At 50.3% G+C, this 20,430-nt stretch overlaps 1 protein-coding gene and 1 long non-coding RNA gene across 10 annotated transcripts in view; one reads left to right on the top strand and one right to left on the bottom strand.

Annotated features, from left to right (window-relative positions):
- Positions 1–2,264, bottom strand: part of SCUBE3 (signal peptide, CUB domain and EGF like domain containing 3) — a 35,834-nt gene extending 33,570 nt beyond the window's left edge. Inside the window, exon 1 of one of the 5 annotated variants that reach the window (XM_043449207.1) lies at positions 1,721–2,264. In XM_043449207.1, the coding sequence (XP_043305142.1) occupies positions 1,721–1,805 (85 nt within the window). In that variant the 5' untranslated portion in view covers positions 1,806–2,264. The remainder of the gene's footprint in view (positions 1–1,720) is intronic. The other 4 variants (XM_043449205.1, XM_043449206.1, XM_043449204.1 and 1 more) reach the window with 4 other exon arrangements.
- LOC122429075 overlaps positions 1–15,750 on the top strand; it is a 57,658-nt gene extending 41,908 nt beyond the window's left edge. For 2 of the 5 annotated variants that reach the window (XR_006265916.1, XR_006265917.1), the window contains one exon: positions 4,899–8,162. This is a non-coding gene — a long non-coding RNA (uncharacterized LOC122429075). Of the gene's footprint in view, positions 1–4,898; positions 8,163–12,645; positions 12,714–12,889; positions 13,779–15,301 lie in introns of those variants that run through there. The other 3 variants (XR_006265919.1, XR_006265918.1, XR_006265914.1) reach the window with 3 other exon arrangements.
- The last annotated feature ends 4,680 nt before the right edge of the window (positions 15,751–20,430 follow it).

Here is a 20,430-nt window from a genome sequence, read left to right as displayed (position 1 = left end):
AGGCTTGAAAGCCTTGGCTTGAGGGCACCTGTCCCTTCTCAGACTCTCCATCTGCCCCAAGAACCCCCTGGAGGATACTGCTTGCTCCACGTCTTGGCTCCAGTCTCACGAGGCCACTACAGACACTGGCTCCAACTTGAAAGAGGCCCTTATCTTGTCTCTCAAAATCTGTTCCTTCCTTCAGACTAAACTCCCAAGCTAATTCCATGCTATGAGTAAGTCAGCATGCACTACAAAAGCCAGCTTTGTTTATGAAAACACAAGCAAATCCACAGTGGAAGGAGGGCTGCTCCCAGGCCGGGGGTGGCGGTGGTAGTGGGCGGTGTGGAACCAGGACCAGGGAAGAGGTAGTTTGGGGTTGGAAGGGGTAGGGATGGGGTCTGGTGTTTGACAGCAGAGGGTCTCTTGTGCTTCTGTTAAAGAACAGGTTCGAGGAGGAAGGGGGTAGTTGAAGAGGCAGTGCTTGGGGAGAAGAGAGTGCAGTGATACAGCGCCTTCCTTTTAGCAGAGCAGGAGTCCATCCAGGACACAGAGCAGCCTAAGAGCCAAGTGCTCAGGCTCCAGGATGCCGCAACCTGACTGCCAGAGACCCAGGCCTCCCCAACTCCCAAGTTCAACTTCCCCTTCTGGCCCAGCCACCTCCACACCCCAGCCCGGCTTCACGGAGCCCCTAGGACAATAGGCAGAATCATATCCTCCTGAGTGAAGCTTTGCTAGGAGGAATTTTTTTTTTTTTTTTGTCCATATAAATCTCTTCCTGGGTGAGGACTCAATGGGGGAAGGGTGCAGCAGGAGGTCAAGGGGGAGGGGAGGCTGTCCCCAAGAGAACTGTAGCCCACCAGCCTGGTTCTCCCAGCACAGCCTTGGGACTGACCAGGCAAGGAGCCTGGGGTCAGAGATGGGGGTGGGAGGGCCTCCCTCTCTCTCTCTCCCTAATTCCTAGAGGGATCTGTCAGAGCTCCCCAGCCTGGAATTTTACTTTGTTATTTTAATGCAATTCTGACCTGGATTTAAATGGAATTGGAAACCCAAGGCCTTAATAAATAAATATTATGATAAGAAATGAAAGCCATGCAAGACGAAAAAGATTTCCCCCAAAGAGGCAGAAATGCGACATTCTTGCCGGGAGCCAGAATCACAGAAATTTTCTTCACTTCTTCAGCCCTCTTCCAACAAGAGGGAGACAAGTTGATTTCTTTCTTTTCTTTTTTTTTTTAGTTTTCCATAAAAGATCCTATTTTTCCTTAACATTTTTTTCTGATAAGACAACTACAAAATTTCTGTCTAACTTTGAGGAGAATTGGGGGCAAGCGGAAGAAATGTATGGCATGGCTGAAAAAGTTTTCATTCTTTCAGTCTCTCCAGGCCAAAACTTAAGTTTCTGGCAATGTTTGGGAGAAGAGAAGATTCTCTCTCATACTTTTGGAAGGCAGGAAGTCTTTGGAAGATGCTGGGGTGGCAGTGAAGTCGGGCAGCATTTGGAGGCGCGTGGGGCTCCCCAAACTTCTCACTCATCCGTGCTGCCCCTGTCTCCTCCAGCCTTTCGCCCGGGGCTTGGTGCCCAGAGGTCAGGTCCCCCACCGAGGAGGGTGGGCGCACGGTGCCCGGTCCTGACAGGAGCACGCTTCCCAGCACCTGCCCTGCCCCGTGGAAATCGCGCCCCCGCCCTCGGACCCTGAAGCCCCGGCGGCCCCGCGGCCGCGCGCCCCTCCTTCCTTACCTTGCACGGCTTTGCTGTGCTGGGCGGCGCGGGCGTGGACCAGCAGGACGAGCAGGCAGAGCCCGGGCACGCGCCCCGAGCCCATGGCTGGAGCTACCGGCGGCCGGGCGGCCGGGGTCGGTCTCGCAGCCCAGGGAGGGCGGAAGCGGGCCGGGCCCCCGCGAGCCGAAGGGCAGAGGGGCGGGGGCGCCCGGCCAGGGCCGGACCGGGGTCTGTGGGCGCGGGGCGCGGACAGCGGCGCCCTCGGCGGGAGGCTACCAATGCTGCCGGCTTCTCCCGGCGCGATGCCCGGGAGAGCGAGGCGGAGGAGGGTGCGACGGGGCTGGGGGCGCCCGGCGCCGCTGACGGAGGGGAGCCCCCGCCCTCTCCAAGGCCGGCTCCGCTAGCGGCGGCGGCGGGGCTGCTCCGTACAATCCCACCCAATTCCCAGCTCCGCCGGGAGAGAGCTGCCGCGGAGAGCGCGCAGAGCCCGGGCGAGGGACCTGGGAAAGGGGAGGAGAAACGCAGCGCCAGAAACACGCCCTTTCTGCCTCTCTTTCTTCCTCTCTCGCTCTTTCTCCGTCTCTCGGGCTCCGTCTCTTTTTCTTCGCCTCTCTCCTCCTCCTCCTCTTTCTCCTCCTCTCCTCGCTCCTTTTCGTTTTCTTCCTCCTCCCCCCCCCTCCTCCTCCTCCTCCACCTCGTTTTCCGTGCCCTTTTTTCTTTCAAATGGGGCCTCGGCGCGGCGGCCGCTCCCCCTGCGCGCCCGGGCGCGGCGGCCCCCTCCCCAGGCTGCCGGGCCGCTGCCTGCAGGAATTTACAATCCGGCGCTGGGGGAGCGGGCCCGGTCTCCATGGAGACGGCTTCCCCGGGAGCAGGGAGGTCAGGCGCAGACCGCGCACAATCAATGGATCAATGCAAGCCCCGCTCGGCTCCAGACCAAACAGCACCGGGCTCCGGCTAGTCCTGTCTACCGGCGGAAAGCGCGGGGGAGCCAGGGTGCGCCCCCGCGTTCGCACGCGACGAGGGCTGTGCGACGCAGGTTTGCACGCACACCTACAGAGCAGACAAAGAGAGGGAAGGGTGTCGGGGAGGCCGGGGCAGACCGAATCGCACGGGCACTCCGGGACGCCCGCCGACACAGCACGACACGCGGGGCACAGCCACATAGGACCTCGGAAGGCTGAGAGCGGCTCCGACAGCGGCCGAGTTAATGCCCTCCCAGCTCACCTCCACCACACCCCCCACGCCCTCGGGACCCAGTTCCCTCGCCTAGTGCCTAGTCCGCTTTAATCGAGGACCAAAAAGAAAGTAGCCTTTCCCCAGCTGAAACTGCTAGCTCTAGGGCAGACTGTCCTGCAGTTACTGTCTCACTCAGCATTCTCCCCATAGAGACCTGGACTCATGTGAAAAAACACTCTCGGGCTCAGCACGAGGGCAAAAGCTAACCCGCAGAAACCTGACTATGTGTGTAAACACGAGACCCCCAAAATATGCGCAACTCTCTCCTCCAAACCTGCCCTCCCACCTTCAAGATGTGGTCCTCACCGGAACATCCTTAAGCCTTCATCCTTCCAACTTGCAGGGGCAAAAAAGGGAAGATAAACGATATCTTAAAAAATAGGGGCAAAGTGTGCCAACGGAGTGTCCCTGAAGCATGGACAACACCACCTGCTGCATGTATCAGCTCTGCCTCTTTTCTCCGTCCATCCTAGGGGAAAGATGAAGGACTTCTTGATAGTGGTGAGAGCTTTTCTGGAGTAGGGAGCTTTGTTCGGTCGGAATAAGACTGCCTGGCCCTAGGCAGTCACTTATGCTTCAGAGCCAAACTTCTGCAGGATAGAGACCTTTGGGACCCAGGCTAACCTCAGAGTCTGTCTTCAGGGTACCCTGGAGGAAGAGATAATGATCAGGATTCTCCTGAAAATAACTCAGTCCTTAGACCCTTCACACTGGCATCCGGTATTAGCTTGGGTGACAGGTGTGCTTTGTCAGAGGTTTCCTTAACCCCCAGGGAGAAGAACAAAGCGGTTCCGCCCCTAGGGACTGAGTGGACAAGTGGGAGGATTCGGACTCAGGCATCTGGATTTCCTGTCCTGATTCTATCCTGGGTCGGAGATTACCTTTGGGCAGATCATTCCTCAGTGTACCTCAGTATTGTCACTGAAAAGGAGGCTGGGTTAGCTCAGTGGTTGGAAGGAGACAGTGCCCTTAGGAACTCTAGGGGAGGAGGCCTGGAGAATTCCCTGCATGACATGAGAGATGGCAGTTGGGATGGGAGCACGCAGAACATGGGGATGGAGTGAAGGCCACAAACGTTTGGGTCAGATGATCCCCGAGGTCCCTTTCAGCCCCGTCACTCTAGGGCTCTCTCCCTCCTTCATTCCACTGGCAAACCCCTCCCCTTGAAACAGCTTTGCCTGCTGCCACCAATTATGTGTAGGACTAGAGGACAAGTGCAAACCTGCCATCCTCTATGCCCCAAACAGGAGAGTGGTTTAAAAAAAAAAATAGCATCAGAGGTTGCCAGAGGGTGCCTATCCACATGGGGGCACAGAGGGTTGATTAGCGCCCCCCAGGCAGGGAAAGGAGATTGCACTGTGCTTTTACCCACTCCAGTACTCTTGCCTGGGAAATCCCATGGATGGAGGAGCATGGTAGGCTACAGTTCATGGGGTCGCAAAGAGTCGGACACGACTGAGCGACTTCACTTCAATTCACTTGCTTTGTCTCTGCCTTGATTTGGACACTGGTGTGAGCTCCTCTGGGTCCCTACGGAGGAGGGCTCCTGCCCAGTCTCTAAAGCAGGTGAGATGGGCTTGGAGGGTTCTGCATGAGCAGATCAATAGCTTAACTCAGACCTTCTCTCCAGGGCAGCTTGATTTCCTGATCCTCTGAGTGTGGACATTGCCCTGGCTTCGCGGGGAGGGAAGTGTGTGGCCCCACCTTAGCTGCTATATCTCTGGGAGGCTCAGTGTCTCTTACTCATTTCCTCCCCCCCACCCCCACCCCGATTACTTTCCTCTGTTTATTCCTCTGTTCCTCTAGGAAGGTGAGCTTTCTCTACCTCTGGGCAGAAGAGGCAGTTCCCTGCCCTGCTCCCCACCTTCCATTCTAGTCCCCGCCTACCCTCAGCCCTTCAGAGGAGTCTATAGGAGCCGGGTGTGGGTCACATTGCCCTCTGTCCTGTCCATTTCTGCAGGGGCTCACAACGGGAGAGTTACTCCGGACGGTGACAAGGAAGGAATAAGGAGATGGCTCTTGCAAGTGCTTCTACAAAGCAGCAGCACATACCACGGCCTCAAGGGGGCGGCGGGTAGGGGGGTGCGGGGTGTGGGTGGAGTGGGGTGGGTAAAATGTCCCTGCATTCTCTGGGGTCTCCTACACTCGCCTCAGGTGGCAGTTTGCTTTTGGGTGCCTCTCTCCTTCAAGGAAATCTCTGACATTCACTTCATTCTGATTTCTCTTGCAGATGTTGAGGGAGAAGGGTGGGGCTGGGGGACCCACAGCTAGTATCTCTCAGTTCTCGTCCTGCTTCCAAGGATGCCTCTGCCAGGCCTCTGCCAGGGGAGGGACTTAGCCTCCCCTGCGAAGTCTCTTTCCAGGAGCTTTTGCTTTTTCTCTCTCTGCTCCTGAGCTACCCCATCTGTTAAATGAATCTGGTGCCTCTATCTTGACAGAAGATACAGTCTTAATGGAGAACATGCATGTACTGAAACAACAGTACCCCAAGGTCAATGTCAGGCCCTACCATATCCCAGCCATCTATCTATTTTGGGTAATTTATTTCATTTCGCTGAGTCTCATCTTCCACATCTATAAAATGGGTATGTGCCTACAGCTGCATAGGTGAGGCATCTATCACACCAGCCCTAGAGTGAAATAAAACTGCAGTTCAAATCTCAGCTGTGTGACTCAGATAAGTTAATTTCAGCAAGCTTCAGTTTTATGACGAAGGGAATATAAACCTCATCGGGTTATGGTGTTGACTGAATGAGCTAATGAATGGAAAACCCTGGCACACAGTAGGCATTCAATAGGTGGTGGCTATTGCTGTTATTTCGACTACTTCTCAGAAGGAACAAGGAACACAGATGTCTGATGGTAAAGGTATAGTAGTGCCTGGGAAGGAGCAGTCTTGTTGCAGGCCAGACTCTGACCCAGCTGAGTGTGAGTGCAGCCAACTGGGCTCAAGCCTCACCACCCTCCATAGAGTCCTGTCTGTCACACATTCCTTCTGAGAAGGTTCCAAAAATGCCATGCATTCCAGCACACTGCCCTTGTCAGCAGCACTTCCAAACTGGAAGGGTGGAAGGAAACTTACCTGCCAGGTAGAGCAGCTCTTTCCCCACCACCTTGTACCTCCCACCCGGCCTTCAGAAGGCACAGACACTCTAATGAGCACTCATGGCTACCATCAACTCAGAGCTTTCCTATGTGCCAGGTGCTCCACCACAAACGCACCAGGCAAGAACTGCTAACCTCATTCTGCTGGTGGGAAAACCGAAGCGAAGAAACGTCAGCCCACCCAGATGACTGACTAGGAACGGATGAAGCCAGGATCTGGGACGCAGGCTTGACTCTGAAATGTGTATGGCCTCCTCATTCTCTTTTCTGCCTCCTCTGAAAAGACAGCGACTCAACATCTTCTTGCCACTGTTACAATTTAATCATTCAGCGTAGATCAGCCCCTTTACATACAAGAGGTAGCAGGGCAGTACCCTTGTCCCGGAGAATCACACAGGGGTAGGATTTCAGAAGACTGAGAGGTCACACGACATAGTAAAGAGGCAAAGCTAGAAGCAAGATTCATGTCTCCCCTGACGTCTTTTTTAAGAAAATATATTTATTTTTATTGTCTATTTGGCTGTTCCAGGTCTTAGCTGTGGCATGTGGGATCAGTGATCTTTGCTGTGACATGGAGGATCTTAGTGGCATGTGGGATCTGGTTCCCTGACCAGGAATTGGACCAGGGCCCCCTGCCTTGGGAGCATGGAGTCTTAGTCACTGAACCACCAAGGAAGTCCCTCCTCTGACTTCTGACTCCTGGATCAGTGCTCCTTAGTCTGTACCCTGAGAGCTGCGGATCTCCCCTCTTCCAGTTCTCAGTTTTCCTTTTCCTCATGATCTGATCAGTCACAAATCCTTCTGTCAAGTGGCATATGGTACTTATCCCACATCCTTCTCCCCAGTATACACTGTCCAAGGCCCTCTAGAATGTACAAAAGAAATAGAAAATATGATCCCCAATCAAAGAGGTGTATCAGGGACGTCCCTGGTGATCCAGTGGATGAGAGTCCACCTGCAGGTTCGATCCCTGGTCTGGGAAGATCCCACGTGCCATGGAGCAACTGAGCCCGAGCCCCAGCTCCTGAAGCCCGCGTGCCCGAGAGCCTGCACACCTCAGGGAAGAGTAGACCCCCACTTGCTGCAACTAGAGAAAGCCCACACTGCAGCAATGAAGACCCAGCAGAGCCGAAAATTAATTCATTTTAAAAAGAGGTCAGCACCAGTGTATGCTTTCAGACCCCTTTGTACCATAAGGCAAATCCCCAAATGCCCAGAGTCTCACCAGGAAGGCAAGGCTTGTATATGCAAAATAATATCTGAATGCAACATCAAGCAATCCAGACAGAGAGTACCAGAGAAAGTCAGAGGAGACAGGAGTCGATCATCCAAGTAGGTTCCGTGGACATTAGGAGGGATTTGAGGTAAATGTTAATGACACTTAGAAAGAGAGGTACAAGAGAGGAATATAAACAAAAATCAGGGACAGAGATAAAGAACAGTCAGAACAACAACAGTAGAAGAAATAGACAAAAGGAGTGGGGCACATGCTAGGTCAGTGGACAGGTCGACCCTGGGCAGGCCTTGTTTCCCACCTGCCCAGGATGGCTGAGCAGCCGCTTAGACAGATAAGCAGAAGATTGGAAGTAACGCTCTCTCAAAGTGTGTTCTGGCCCTGGGATTCTAGGAGTAGCTTGTTCCCCAAGGCCCCTGGTCTTGTCTCTGTGCAGAGGTCTGCTGGCAGTCCTGCCAGGACCTGCTGGGGGCGGGGAGAACCTGGTCTGAGCCGCCCACACCTCCCCACTGGGCAGCCTCCTTGGCCTCTCATCCCAGGGTCCCCCCCCCAGCCCTGCCTCCCTGCCCACCCCCACACCTGAGTCACTTTGCCACCTGCTTCCTCCCCACCTGCTCCCTGGCTGCTTTCATGAAGGAAGCAAAAATCTCCAACCTGCCAATTGGCATGAGCACTGATGTGTGGTTCCAGACTTCTCCACATCACAAGGCAAGTCTCCAAACTGCCCCAAGCCTTCGCCCTGTCACCTCCAACACAGCTGCTCTTCCACACTTCGGATGCCGCTCCACCAGGCTCAGCCCCTTACGTCCCAATCAGTGCTCTCACCTCCTGTTTCCTTGAGAAGCCGGAAGCCATCTGACATGCACTTCATATCTCCCACCTCCCTGTCCCGCCACTGCTAGGAGAGGGGGTCTCTCCTTTTGACCAAGAACAACCCCCACATACATGCACAAGGATCCCACGCCGTCTTGCCTCGACAGGGAACCAGTGCTGTCAGTTACCCCCTCCCTTTCCCGAATCCCTCACCTGGGCTCCTTCTTCTCCTAGAAACACAGTGTAACCTGCGGCAGGAGTAACACAGGAGCAACCGCAAGCTCCCCTAGACCCTGCTGCCTCTCGTCCTCCCAGTCTCCTGAACTTCTAGGAGGAGGGCTCCTGCTCTCCATCTCCCCTGCTTCCTTCACCCCTTGCCCTTGTGCAATCCGGCCCAGGCCCTCTCTAACCCGTCTGCCAGGTCTCCACCACCTTCCCCATCTCCATGTATGAGGATGCCTGCTGGTCCATACCTATCTTGACCTCTCTGCATCATCGGAAGCCTCTGAATGTTTTCTTTTCCCTTCCTGCGTCCTTTCTTTCCCCTAGTATCTCGCCAGTCACTCCCCCTTCACTGGCCTCTGAAACACTTCTAGCTTGGCTCTTTTCAGTTCTCACCCTGTGTGACCTTCTCAGGGACCCTAACCCAGGAACAGCAAGGGTGGAGGGACGAATACTGGCTCTGTAGTCAGATGGTTCTAGGTTTCAATCCCAGTCCCAACAATGGGTGAGTTTGAGCAAGTTTCTTTACCTCTCGGAGCATAAACTTTCTCATCTAGAAAATGGGAGGATGAAATTCTGACCTTGCTCGTGTTGGAGGGCACAGATAGGTCGCGTGGAAGGTCCAGCACAAAGAAGGGGGCAGTTTACCCCACAGTGTGGGACATTACAGCTCCAACGGTCACCAATGTGATGACCCCCAAATCTACATCTCTAGCCCCCACTTTCCTTGTAACTCTAACTCTATGTGTCCAGTTTTCAGGCCCGTATGTCTAGCGCTCTTCTCTCTCTCCTAACTTGCCCTGTATTTTTGCCCACCGAGAGAGATTCCCACTGGTGTTTTTCAAGATCTCAAGATGAACCAACCCCAGCCGAACGTTGTCCCTCTCTGCACGCACCCCTGACCTGTCCTCTTCTTGACCTCCATATAATGGCCACATGACCACTCAGCGGCCCCAGCTGGCTTTCTCAGAGTCTGAAAAGACTCCCTCTTCCTCTCCCATCTGAGAGGTCACTGCATCCTGAGGGCGAAACATCTGAAACCTCCCTCAGTTCTACGCCTCCTCTCCACCCCCGTTGCTGCTGCCTCAGCCTCCAGGCGCTCAGCATGTCTCCCGTGGACACACACGGGCCTCCGTGCCAGTCCTGAGCCCTCTTCCCCAAAGACACTTCGTGTCCCCCTTCTGATCTCACTGTTGGCACAGCCAAGCAACATCAGCCTGCCACATACCATGGCCTTGACAGCTGGGAAACCGCTACTGCCCTTCGAGATCCGGTTTAGATGTACCTTGTTTATGAGGTCTTCCTGTGGCCCCCACAGGCGTGGTGCTCAGTGGCCCTTGAAACCTACCCGGATGGCCCTGGGTGTGCTGCGCTTTAATGGTTTCTCTTCAGTATCTGTCAGACGTTTGAGGGCAGGACCTTGTATCCCCAGCCCCGAGCATATGCCTGGCACATAGTCGTGCTCAGTGAGTGTTTGCCGAATGAATGGAGGAATGGTGAGCTCTTGGGAGCCCCAAGGAGGGGGGCAGTGCGCCCCTGACCTGTCCCCCTGCCTCCCACCAGCCCCGAGCTGTGTTGCCTAAAGGACTGGTGGCAGCAGAAGGTGTTAAAGGGAGGCTCAGCATGGAAGTCAGGGGTGGGTGGAGAGGCCAGCCTGAGGAGAGAGCACAGAGGTGCAGGAGACCCTGGGAGGGGCTCTTCTGGCCAGAGACTCTGAGATTCTGGAAGGCAAAGAATCCGAGCTGGAACCTTCCAAGCCAGGACTGGAGGTCTCCCCAAAGGTTTGGAGAACTGGATGATGACAATCTGCGTAAAGCAGCCAGAGGCAAGAAACTGGGGAGAGAAGCAATGATCCGAGGCCTGGGGCCAAGATGGATGAGGCGGGTGGGGTCTACTGGCAGGTTCCCTCGCTGAACCCTGGGGAAGCAGACTCAGGAGGGCGAACCCTCATCGTCTCTACCCCTTCATCAGAGATCTTTCATACTGATGCTTCAAATGTCACCATTAGAAGATAACTCCTTTGAGCTAAAATTGTATTTCTTGGGTCCCAAATACAAATATCCCTGTGAGAGATGACTCCTTTGTGAGTTAACATGTTAGTTATCTGCTGAAGCTCTAACAGTGCCATGGCAAAGGAGGGGCTACAGGGACACTGGCTGAACTTCTGAACTTGGCTGAGCACCGGTTCGGCTTTGCTCCGCCTGCCCTGTTTCCTCATGGCTCTGCTGCCCCAGCTCTCCCCAGAGGAGAAGATGGAGAGATGGAGGAGGCCTTGCTACAGGTATCCTGGATTAAAGCCAGGATGAGTGGAGATGGAGGTATTGGGGCAAAGTTCAAGGTACTCGCGAACCAACTTATAAGGTGAATTGCTGTAAAGCAAAACTCGGTTCCCCCATTAGCTTCTATTGTTCTATTTTCCAAGAAGGGCCCTTACAGGACTGAGAATCCATTTAGAAGAAGCCGAAAACCCGTAGCGAGGAAGGGGTTGGCATCTCTACCGCCTGTCCTCAAGCTGAGTGCTGAGGCCCTCAGAGAGGGCGCCTCCCTTGTTTGGTGGTAGGCTCTCCCTTCTTCATGCCACCACTTCCCCTCTGTCCTGGGCGTTTGGCGAGCTTGCTCAGCGAAGCTAACGGGCATCACCGCCAGGCTGGGACTCCTTGGTGTCTCACCCTGGTCCTGCAACAATTGTCTGCAGGAGCCTGAAGAAGTCCTGACCTTGACTTGGGCCTGAGGGCTCTTGAGGAGAGAGGGGAACTCCTGCTAGTCCTCTCCTGCCCTTACCCACCCGTCCCGGCCCTGGTCCGGTCCTGCTGGGATTGGCGGAGAAACTCCCTTGCTTCTCTTCGCCAGACCCAAGCTGTAATGTTACCCTTCACCAGTAGGTGCCGCCGTCTATCATACCATCCTCCAGTCTTTGGTGAAGTCCTGAAGCCAAACCTTGGGGAGCCTTCCCAAAGCACCCAGCGCTTCAGACAATCTGCAAATGAAATTATTATAAATGAGATACTCCCACATTGATGAAGTTAAAATGTGAAATTAATTGTGTGTTTCTGAATAACCACAGATTTCCATTTTTAATCAGTTTGACATTCATTGTGCACTTGCTACGTGCCAGGAACTTAAAAGATACAGGCATTCAGAGATGGCATGGTTTTTCTTTTAAAGTTCATAATTACGTAGGAGAGCGAAATGTGCCTCTAAATAATTAGAGTATAAGGTAGAACATGGGACTTCCCTGGTGGTCCACTGGTTAAGAATCTTCCTGTCAATGAAGGGGACATGGGTTCGATCCCTGCTCTGGGAAGATTCCACATGCTGGCAGCTGAGCCAGCAACCGCTGAGCTCATGTGCCCCAACCACCGAGCCCGCACCCTGGAGCCTGCGCTCTGCAACAAGAGAAGCCGCCTCAGTGAGAAGCCCGCCCACTGCGGCCGCAAAGTAGCCCCCACTCCCCGCAACTAGAGAAAGCCCTCACACAGCAACAAAGACCCAGGGCAGCCAACACAAAATAAAATTTTTTTTTTTAAAAAAGGCAGAACATGGTAAATACCCAAATACGGAGGTGCCAACATAAAATTCTAATGAAAGCATTAAAAGAGACAGATTAATTCCAGCTGGAAGCTTGGGGAACGACTCAGACGAGGAGAGGTTTTAAAGACGACCCCCAAAGAATAGGTAGACTTTCTATACACGGAGTTGGGCGAAGATGGCGAGGGCTTTCCAGGTGGTGGAAACAAGGTGAGCAAGGATTTGAGGGGGAATGTCTGCCAGGAATTAATGTGGTTTGACTAGGGTTTGACACGGGTTTAAGGGGCTGGAGAGGAAGATCTGAAAGGTGGGGTGGTGAAGAGCCTGTTCCCAGCCGGGGCTAACGGGTCGATCCTGGTGTCCTGGCTCCGGGAACCCGGAGGACTTTAAGCAAGGCAGCAGCAGGGCTGGCTCCTGTCATGAGCTACCTTTCCATACCCTGGATACTTATGTGCTCTGTGGGACTTCTTCAGTGTTTAGCGACTTTATCTCATCAAGGATGCAGGAAGAGAACAGAGCAGAAAGGGGGCACAGAAACTGGTGAAGGGGAGGGAAATGATGGCTAGAAGGGAAGAAAAGATGGAGAAGGAGGAGAGGCAGCAGGGGAGGGGGAAGGCAGAGCCCGCCCTGGGAGGAGGCTCGGCCTGGTGCTGTGCTCAGGGAGCTGTCTGCACTTTTCCAGGCCAGCAGCCTCTGGCTCCCAGCCCCGGCAACCACAGAGGACAATGTGAGGCGGGCTTGTTTGGTGATGTGTTTGCTGCTGGCCCTGTTTGTTTGTTTTCTATTATTATTATTTTCCTGGCAGTGGATGCATCTGGGGTAGAGAAGAAGGAGGAGATCAGCACCGTGGCTCGCAGTGACAGTGGCCCCCAGGTCAGGCTCTGGGCTGCTGGGACTCTTCAAGTGGGGGCTTGTAGGCATTGGAGTTGGACTTTGGATGTTCCTGGGAGAGGCCTCTAAGTGGGCACCCAGAGCCAGGTGGTGGCTGGCCCAAGCACAGAGATGGTTTGCATCCAGCTCTTTGTCCTTGTCTTTCTCTACCCCGACAGGAAAAAATTAAGAGTCCTTGAGGCCTGGGCTCCTTGCCTGTGTGGCCAGGATGTCGTGCTGGGCTGGGGAGTCTGTAAGGGTACAAAGAGCAGCCACTTTCAGCTCGGCACTGGGGGCCGAGGGGGGAGTCCACGCGAGCCCGCCTGCTCTCAAGCCCTGATGATGAGTCTGGCCTTCTCTCTCCTGTCCCACAGCCCTTGGAAGCCAACCTAACGAGCACTATTAAAGTTAATGAAACACAATGAGTCCTCCGTTTGCTTGGTTATGACTCTTTACGAGATTGCTCCCTCTTGCAGAGGAGATTCATTTGAGCTGCCAGGGCTTAGCCTTTGTCCCCCTAATTTTTATTGGCCCATTAACAAGATCAGATGCCCTGGGCTGACCAGGAATATCTGGTGTGGGTTCCCAACAAGCCCCATTGGGTCCAGTTTCAGGTGGCCTTTTGATTCCAAATTAGCCTAAGAACGGCCCCTGTTCCCCTTCTTCCTTCTGTTCCTTCTCCTCCTCCAAACCCAGTTTTCTATGTCGGTACAGCAGGGATTTGGGAAGAATTCAGAAGCTAGGAGATGCCTCCCATCTGCTTTAGAATGTGTCTCAACCCACTGATGGAGCAGCTCCCCTCGTAAGAAATCCAGTGTGGCTTCAGGGCTTTACTCCCCATTAAATATGGAAATATACTGAACCTTGTTAGTAATTTGCATTTTGGTGTGAATCAGTTCATAAGGTCATGGATTGGCTGCGAGGGGATCTGGGAATCTCTGGTACTGTACACGGGTTTTTATCCCCGGTGTTCATTTTTCCAGAGAGAGGTTTTCTATAGCTTTCTTCAAAGTTTTCATGACACTCCCGCCCCCTCACACAGGCAGAAAATCTCTCTGGAAGTGGGAGAAGACTGGTTCATAACTGGGGCCCAGAAGACAAACTGTCCTACCTGCTTGTCCCGTCCCACCCCTGAGGAGGAACTGGGCCACCCCCACCCCCACCCCCTGCCCCGCTCCTCTGGAGATGCTTCTTCCACAGACCTCCCACGGTCACCACTGCTCAGTCATGCCTTTCTGAAATCTTAAAACCAACCTCAAGCTGGGGGCAGGGGCAAGAGCAGAGCCCTTTAACTCTACTGATTTACATGGCAAGGCAGTAAATGATAGGTTCTCATGCCTGGTGTAAATACTCATAAACTTCACTGTAAGTGCTGGGCATCACATGTCTTGGGCGCCCAGATCCTCTGCAAACCCCATATAGGCCTGCCTGGCATTCAGGAGGTCAGGGAGGAGAGGAACGCTGAGCTGGCTGCAGCTGTCATGACAAGGTCACAGCTGTGACTAGCGGGGGAGAGGGCGTGGAAGCTAGTCTCTGCGACCCCGCGTCCTCCCGGACAGAGCAGATGGCCCCTGCACAGTGATGCCTCAGAGTGGCTCCTCTCCTGCTCAGCTAAGGCTGACTGTTCTCACAGGTTATGGCATTGTCATCAGAAAGCCCCTATTAAAATGCAAAGGGGCTTCTTGTGAAGATGAGTAGCGCTGGCTGGCTGTCCATCACCCAACAGAACGCAGAGTCCCCAGACCCCGGAAGATGAGGTTTGGCATACATGGAGAGACGTTTCCAGCAGATCAGTGTAATAGCTATATGACGTTAAGTGGCCTTTCAAGTAGTTTCTCTAATTCCACTCTTGGGGTCTGAGAGCCTGTTCTTCACATGGCAGCCAGAGTCATCTTCAAACAGAGTTTCACAACCTCAGCTCTCTTGACATGTGTTGGGGGGGCTGTCCTGTGCCTCGTTGGACGTGCAGCAACACCCTGGCCTCTACCCGCTGGATGCCAGGAGCACCCCCGCCCGAGCTGTGACGACCAAACACGTCTCCAGATCCTGTCAAGTGTCCCTCAGGAAAGGGGGGCGAGGTTTCCCCTCCCCACCCCCATCCCACTGAGGATTTCTGTCATTAAGTATAAATCTGATCATGTCACTCCCTGTGAAACCCTGCAATGACTTCCCACTGCTCTGAGGATGAGATCCAGCGACTCAGCGTGGCCCCCACGGCCTCGGTGGGCTTGTCTTGTCTTAGGTGTGCCTCTCTGCTCTTGTCCACCATCTACCACCCTTTAGTCAAGGGAAGCTTTTTTAAAAGATTTCCTTTTATTTAGAACTTTGGCTTTACTTTTATTTAAATATATACACATATATGTGTGTGTATAGTAGAGTGAGAGAAAAACCAATTATTCTTAATTTATAAGTTAAGGTGTAAAAAGAAACTCCAATACAGACTGCATGAACCAATCTTAAGAATCAGACCATATTTATCATATATTTTCATTTTGTACTTCTTTGGTTTCCACTAAAATGCTATTATTGTGTAAAACTGAGACTTTGCTTTTATGTTGTCTTTGACACGTGGAATTTTTTTATGTACCTAGGTAAGCCAAGCTTTTTCTTGGACGAAACAGAAGACGGAGAGACACTGGCAAGTATTGGATATGTTTTGGAGCCTTTTCATACACCCTTATGACAACTCATAAATATTTGACATACAGAGTTCCTTACTTTTGTTTGTCCTATCTCCCCCATGAGAGCAGGGACAGTGCGTGGCTTGTTCACCGTTGTATCTGCATTACCTCCCCTGGTGCCCACCATATAGCCGGCTCTGAATAATTATCTGTAGAGTGAATAAATAAGGATGGCAGGAGCTCAGAGAGGGAGAGGGACCCCTCTGGAAAATCAAAGGAAGTCTTCTTGGTTAGGAAGACTAGAGGGTAGGAAGGGGGAAATGTCTTCTAGGACAGGGCTTAGGGAATGGCAGAAGCAAAAGCCCCAAGAAAGCACAGTGGGCAACAGGCACTGCAACTGACCCAAAGAACACGCAGGCCGCAGACCTTCTGTCTTCTGTCCACAAGGGGCAGAAGAACAAATGCAGTGTGAATACAACTTCTGGTCTGAACGGATCCAGGGGTGAAGTGTTTGTGTCCCTTGATGGAGAAGCCAGGAGAGAAGTCAGCTAAGTTGGAGCCTAGTGAAACTGGAGATGAACCAGGGACGATTTTGATTGCTGAGCCTGGAGTCTAGACTTGGCTGAGCCTATGAAAAGTAATAATTATTCCTCTTGTGGTATCTGATGTCCATGACTCCAATGGCTCTGATCCCCTTCGACCCTGGAACCGGATCTGTGGCCACAAAGGAAGTCGAGGGGACTGACCAGACAAGGGAGTCTAGACCAGCGCAGAGAACCCTGGGACCCCAATGCAAGCGGCCTGGGGCCTGCTTGCTTTTCCCCTCCCTCTCTTGATGTGTGGCCTTGCTCAAGGCGTTGGACTGCAATGGACCTCCACGTCCTCCTTTAGGAAAACAGAGTTAGCAATACCTGCCCCGTTCAGAGGAGAAATGAGGTCATGTTTATGCAGCGTTGTGAGTTCACTGGAGACAATGAGTGGATTCTTCTTAACAGTAACAATAATAATCATTACTGTAAATCTAACCAGTAAATATATCTCCTCAAAGCTGGAGTTGGACCCCTCAGTAGGATAGCAATTAAAGCTTTAAAAAAAAATCTCTAGATGGGGGAATTTTCTGGCCCATTTTGATTTTGGGGGTTTGCAGAGTTGATATCACTGTGGGAGGGAGGGGGACCTACAGCAATCCTTCATTTCAATTTCATTCAGTTGCACGTATTGTATCTCTCTTGTCCTTAAGTTATCCTCAGAGGGTTTTGTAACTTCTCACCCTCCTTCAGTTCAAGGAGGAAGAGGTTCCTTATGTTCCCCATCTCTGCACACACTCAGTGCCCCATTCACTCCCAGAAACAGTCATTTGACTATGAGAGATCTTGGCCATTTGGGCATTGGACACAAACTAGCCTGCAAAGTAAGTGGCTTGTCTCCAGGATTGAAGTCCAGTTTCCACCCATCCCACTAAGTAGGCTGAAGCTTCCCACAGTGAGCTATGCATTCAAATCCCCAAAGAGTGGGGCCCATTGATTCTCAGGCGATTCTAATGCAACCAGGACCTGTCTGAATTTGGGAACCCCAGGTTTAGGGAAGTATTAGTTATGAAATGGGTCTACAAAAGAGCAAAATGATGCTGATACAAAGGCATTGTTAAAGTTTGGGTCAACCTGGCAGAAGACCCTTTCTCCTGCCCCAATCCACAGAACGACAGGAAGCTACAAGAAAACAAACAAACTATATTATAGTGTGAGAAAACTAAAAGAGAATGCTCAGCCTATCAGAAATGTTGGGTGCCAGAAAGATAAAGAACAAATAGCATCAAAGCTATAAAGGAATAAGACTGGAGGAAACCAAGCTAATACATATGAAGGAGAAGGCCACAGAGGAGGGAAAAGTGGTTTGGGAGACAGGGGTCAGAGGGGAGCTCTAAGCCTGAGACAACAGACTCAAAATAACCAGAGGAGGTCTCAGAAGTGTTCCTTTCTGCTTCCTGATCTGTGTTCAGTAGTTCACAGTAGAGGATTTGCCCCAGGTTGCAGGGGTTCTAGAGGGGCAGAGCAACGTTCCAAGCAGCTACTGACACTCTGAAAGGGAAGTAGGGAGTCCTCATTCAGAAGAAAAGCTGCTAGCAGGCCACTCCTCTCTCTCCCACCCTCAATAACCAGTGACAAGGCTATAGTGAACACAAAACTGGCAAACAGATATTCTCCAACACAAAAATGAGCAAAACACCAAGAATCTCTAAGGGGAAAGGGAAAATAAAACCATGGTTCAGAGAAATTGTGTTGCACAGCCAGTCCTGTCCAATAGAACCTTCTGTGATGATAGAAGTGTTCTGGATGTGAGCTGTCCAACATGTAGCGCACGCCACATGTGGCTAGTGACCACCTGAGTGTGGCTGCTTCAACTGAGGAACTGAATTTTAAATTTAATTTTGTCTTAATTTAATTTAAATAGAAAGCAGATACAGTATTGGATAGTAAAGCCCTGAACTCAACATGTAGAAGAGTGAACGCCGAAAGAAATAGAGATAACAGAACAAAAAACTGTTGGTTTTGTTTTTTTAACTGTCTTTGTTAAGATCACTTGAATTGCAGAATAGTTATTTTCAAGAGATGAAAAATAATAATAAAGTCCATTTGAAAAACCAACCAGGTATTTTTTAAAAATTTTAAAACTGATCGTCAGAATTTGAATCTCAGTAGATGGTCTGAGATAAATTTAGTGATCTGATTATTAGAAAGACTGAGCTGAAGAAGTCTTCTTAAACACAGTGAAAACCATAAAGAGACGGAAAGTCTGAGAGGAAAGTTAAGAACCATTTGTCTAATAGGCATTACAAAAGGATATAGCTTAAGAGAATAGAAGAGAGAAAGTAATTGAAGAACTAATAAAAGAAAATTTTCCAGTTGTTGAAGAAAGAAATTAATTACTAGATTGAATGTTCCCAAGGGGGTTGGGGGGGAGAAATTCTCATACCTAGACACATTTTGGTGAAATTTCAGATCACCAAAGATAAAGAAAAAAATATCTGGAAGTTTCCAGAGAGGAAAAAGCAGGTCATTAACACAATATTTTATACTGGCATGAGACTGGATGTTAAAAGACAATGGGGCACTATCTCCAAGTTCCAAAGGGAGAGGAAGTATTCAAGTGGGAGGGATGTTTAAGACATTTTTTGTTTTATAAGGAGAAAGTTTGCCACCCTCATTTTCTCTAAAGAATTCCTAGGAGAGATGCTTCAATTAAGATAAGTGGATGCAAGAAAGAGGAAGACGTGGGATGCTAAAACTGTGGTGAGCAAAGAAATTAGTAAAACTATTAGTGAAGTCTAAATTATTGAGGCATAATGTAAACATTTCAAAAACAACACTTTGGATCCATAATCTACCTGGAAGATCTAAACATGGGGGAGGAAAAAGAATGTTAACGTGTATTAATGGAGAAAGAATTTCCTAATCATCTCTAGACATTGATAGAAAATTGTGAGTTAAAGAACATAGGATTTGGGACTTCCCTGGTGGTCCAGTGGTTAAGAATCTACCTTCCCATGCAGGGGACCCAGGTTCAATCTCTGGTTGGGGAGCCCTCGTGTGGCAGTTACTGAGCCTGCACGCCTCAACTAAAAAGCCCCCGGGCCACAGCAAAGATGCTGTGTGCCACAACTAACACCAAAAATAAATGTGTTTTTTTTTTTTTTTAAGAATATAGGATTCAAATTTAAGAACAGAAAATGGGATATTGGAAAATCAACTTCCAAATCACAAGAGTGAATGAAAAGGGCAAAAAACTTAATCTAAGAAAAAGCATGAAGAAAAGATTTTTTAAAAAGAAAAAGAAAGCATGGTAAAGGGGAAGCATAGAATGACAGGGTAAGTCTGCAACTATCATTAATATTACACGAAAAAAGAGACGGTTCTTCCATTAAAGGGCAAAATCCGGCTATATACTGTTTACACAGATGCGTTTGAAACCAAGTGGCAGAACATTTTGAATATGAATAGATGGGGGAAATATACCAAGCAAATGATAACAAAAGTAGAACAAGTATATTAGCATTAGATAATTTGGAATTCAAGGCAAAAAGCCCTAAAAGAAACAAGATTCACTGAAAAAAGTTAAGGTCTTAACAAAAATTTTTAACATCTATGATTTTTAACAGTCAAATTTAAAAATATATAAAGCAAATGTTAGTGGAAATCAAGGATAAAGGAACAAATCTATTGCCATGGATTGGTGATGGACAGGGAGACCTGGTGTGCTGCAGGTCATAGGGTCGCAAAGAGTCGGACACAACTGAGTAACTGAACTGAACTGAACTGACTGATTGCCATGGATGAAGTCTCCAAAATCTGCAAGTGAAGTAGAAAAATAATGAAAATAATAGAGGATTTGAGTGACAAAGTTAACAAGCTTTAACTAATATATGTTGTACCCTACAAACTGAGAACACTTTTTTTTCAAATACATGTTTAGAATTCACATACAATAAACTCCCCCCAAATTCTAAACCACCCCCCATTATACCAGCTATTTTCTCTGCACATAGTACATGAAAATAAGCAATTAACATTAAAATGGTGGGGTGGGATGAGGTGAGGTGTAGTACACTGGCAAAATTGGAATCAGTCAGCACTATCTTGTGATGTATTTCCTAATTGTTGCTGTTTTTTCTTTCTCTTGGATGTCTCCTTTATTTAACAGAAGTTTATAATGTGCTTCGCATGAGTCAGGCATTCTTTTACAAAATTTTCACTCAGCTGAGCCTCAGCCCAGTCTTAGGAGTTAGATTCTGCTGTTGTTGTCCAATTGTATAGGTGAGGGAACTGGGACACTGAGAGGCGAAGTAACTTGTGTGAGGACACATTCTTGGTATGTGGCTCTGGAGTCTCTACTTAACCACTATCTTACACTGCCGTTCATCTTCAGATGTGACTTGCCTTTTTCCTCTAAGTCAAAAACACATCAAATAATACCTAATATGTGCACTCTGTGATCTACAGAGATTCTACTCTATTTAACATTGGATCAGTCACCAAGCAGGCTACAAATGGAGAATGTGAAGCATTCCCATTAAAATCATTTACCTCAGATTGGGTCTCAAA

Source organism: Cervus canadensis, chromosome 28 (genome assembly GCF_019320065.1).
Source record: "Cervus canadensis isolate Bull #8, Minnesota chromosome 28, ASM1932006v1, whole genome shotgun sequence".
NCBI classification, from domain to species: Eukaryota; Metazoa; Chordata; class Mammalia; order Artiodactyla; family Cervidae; genus Cervus; species Cervus canadensis.
This window is presented reverse-complemented; position numbering and strand designations above follow the sequence as displayed.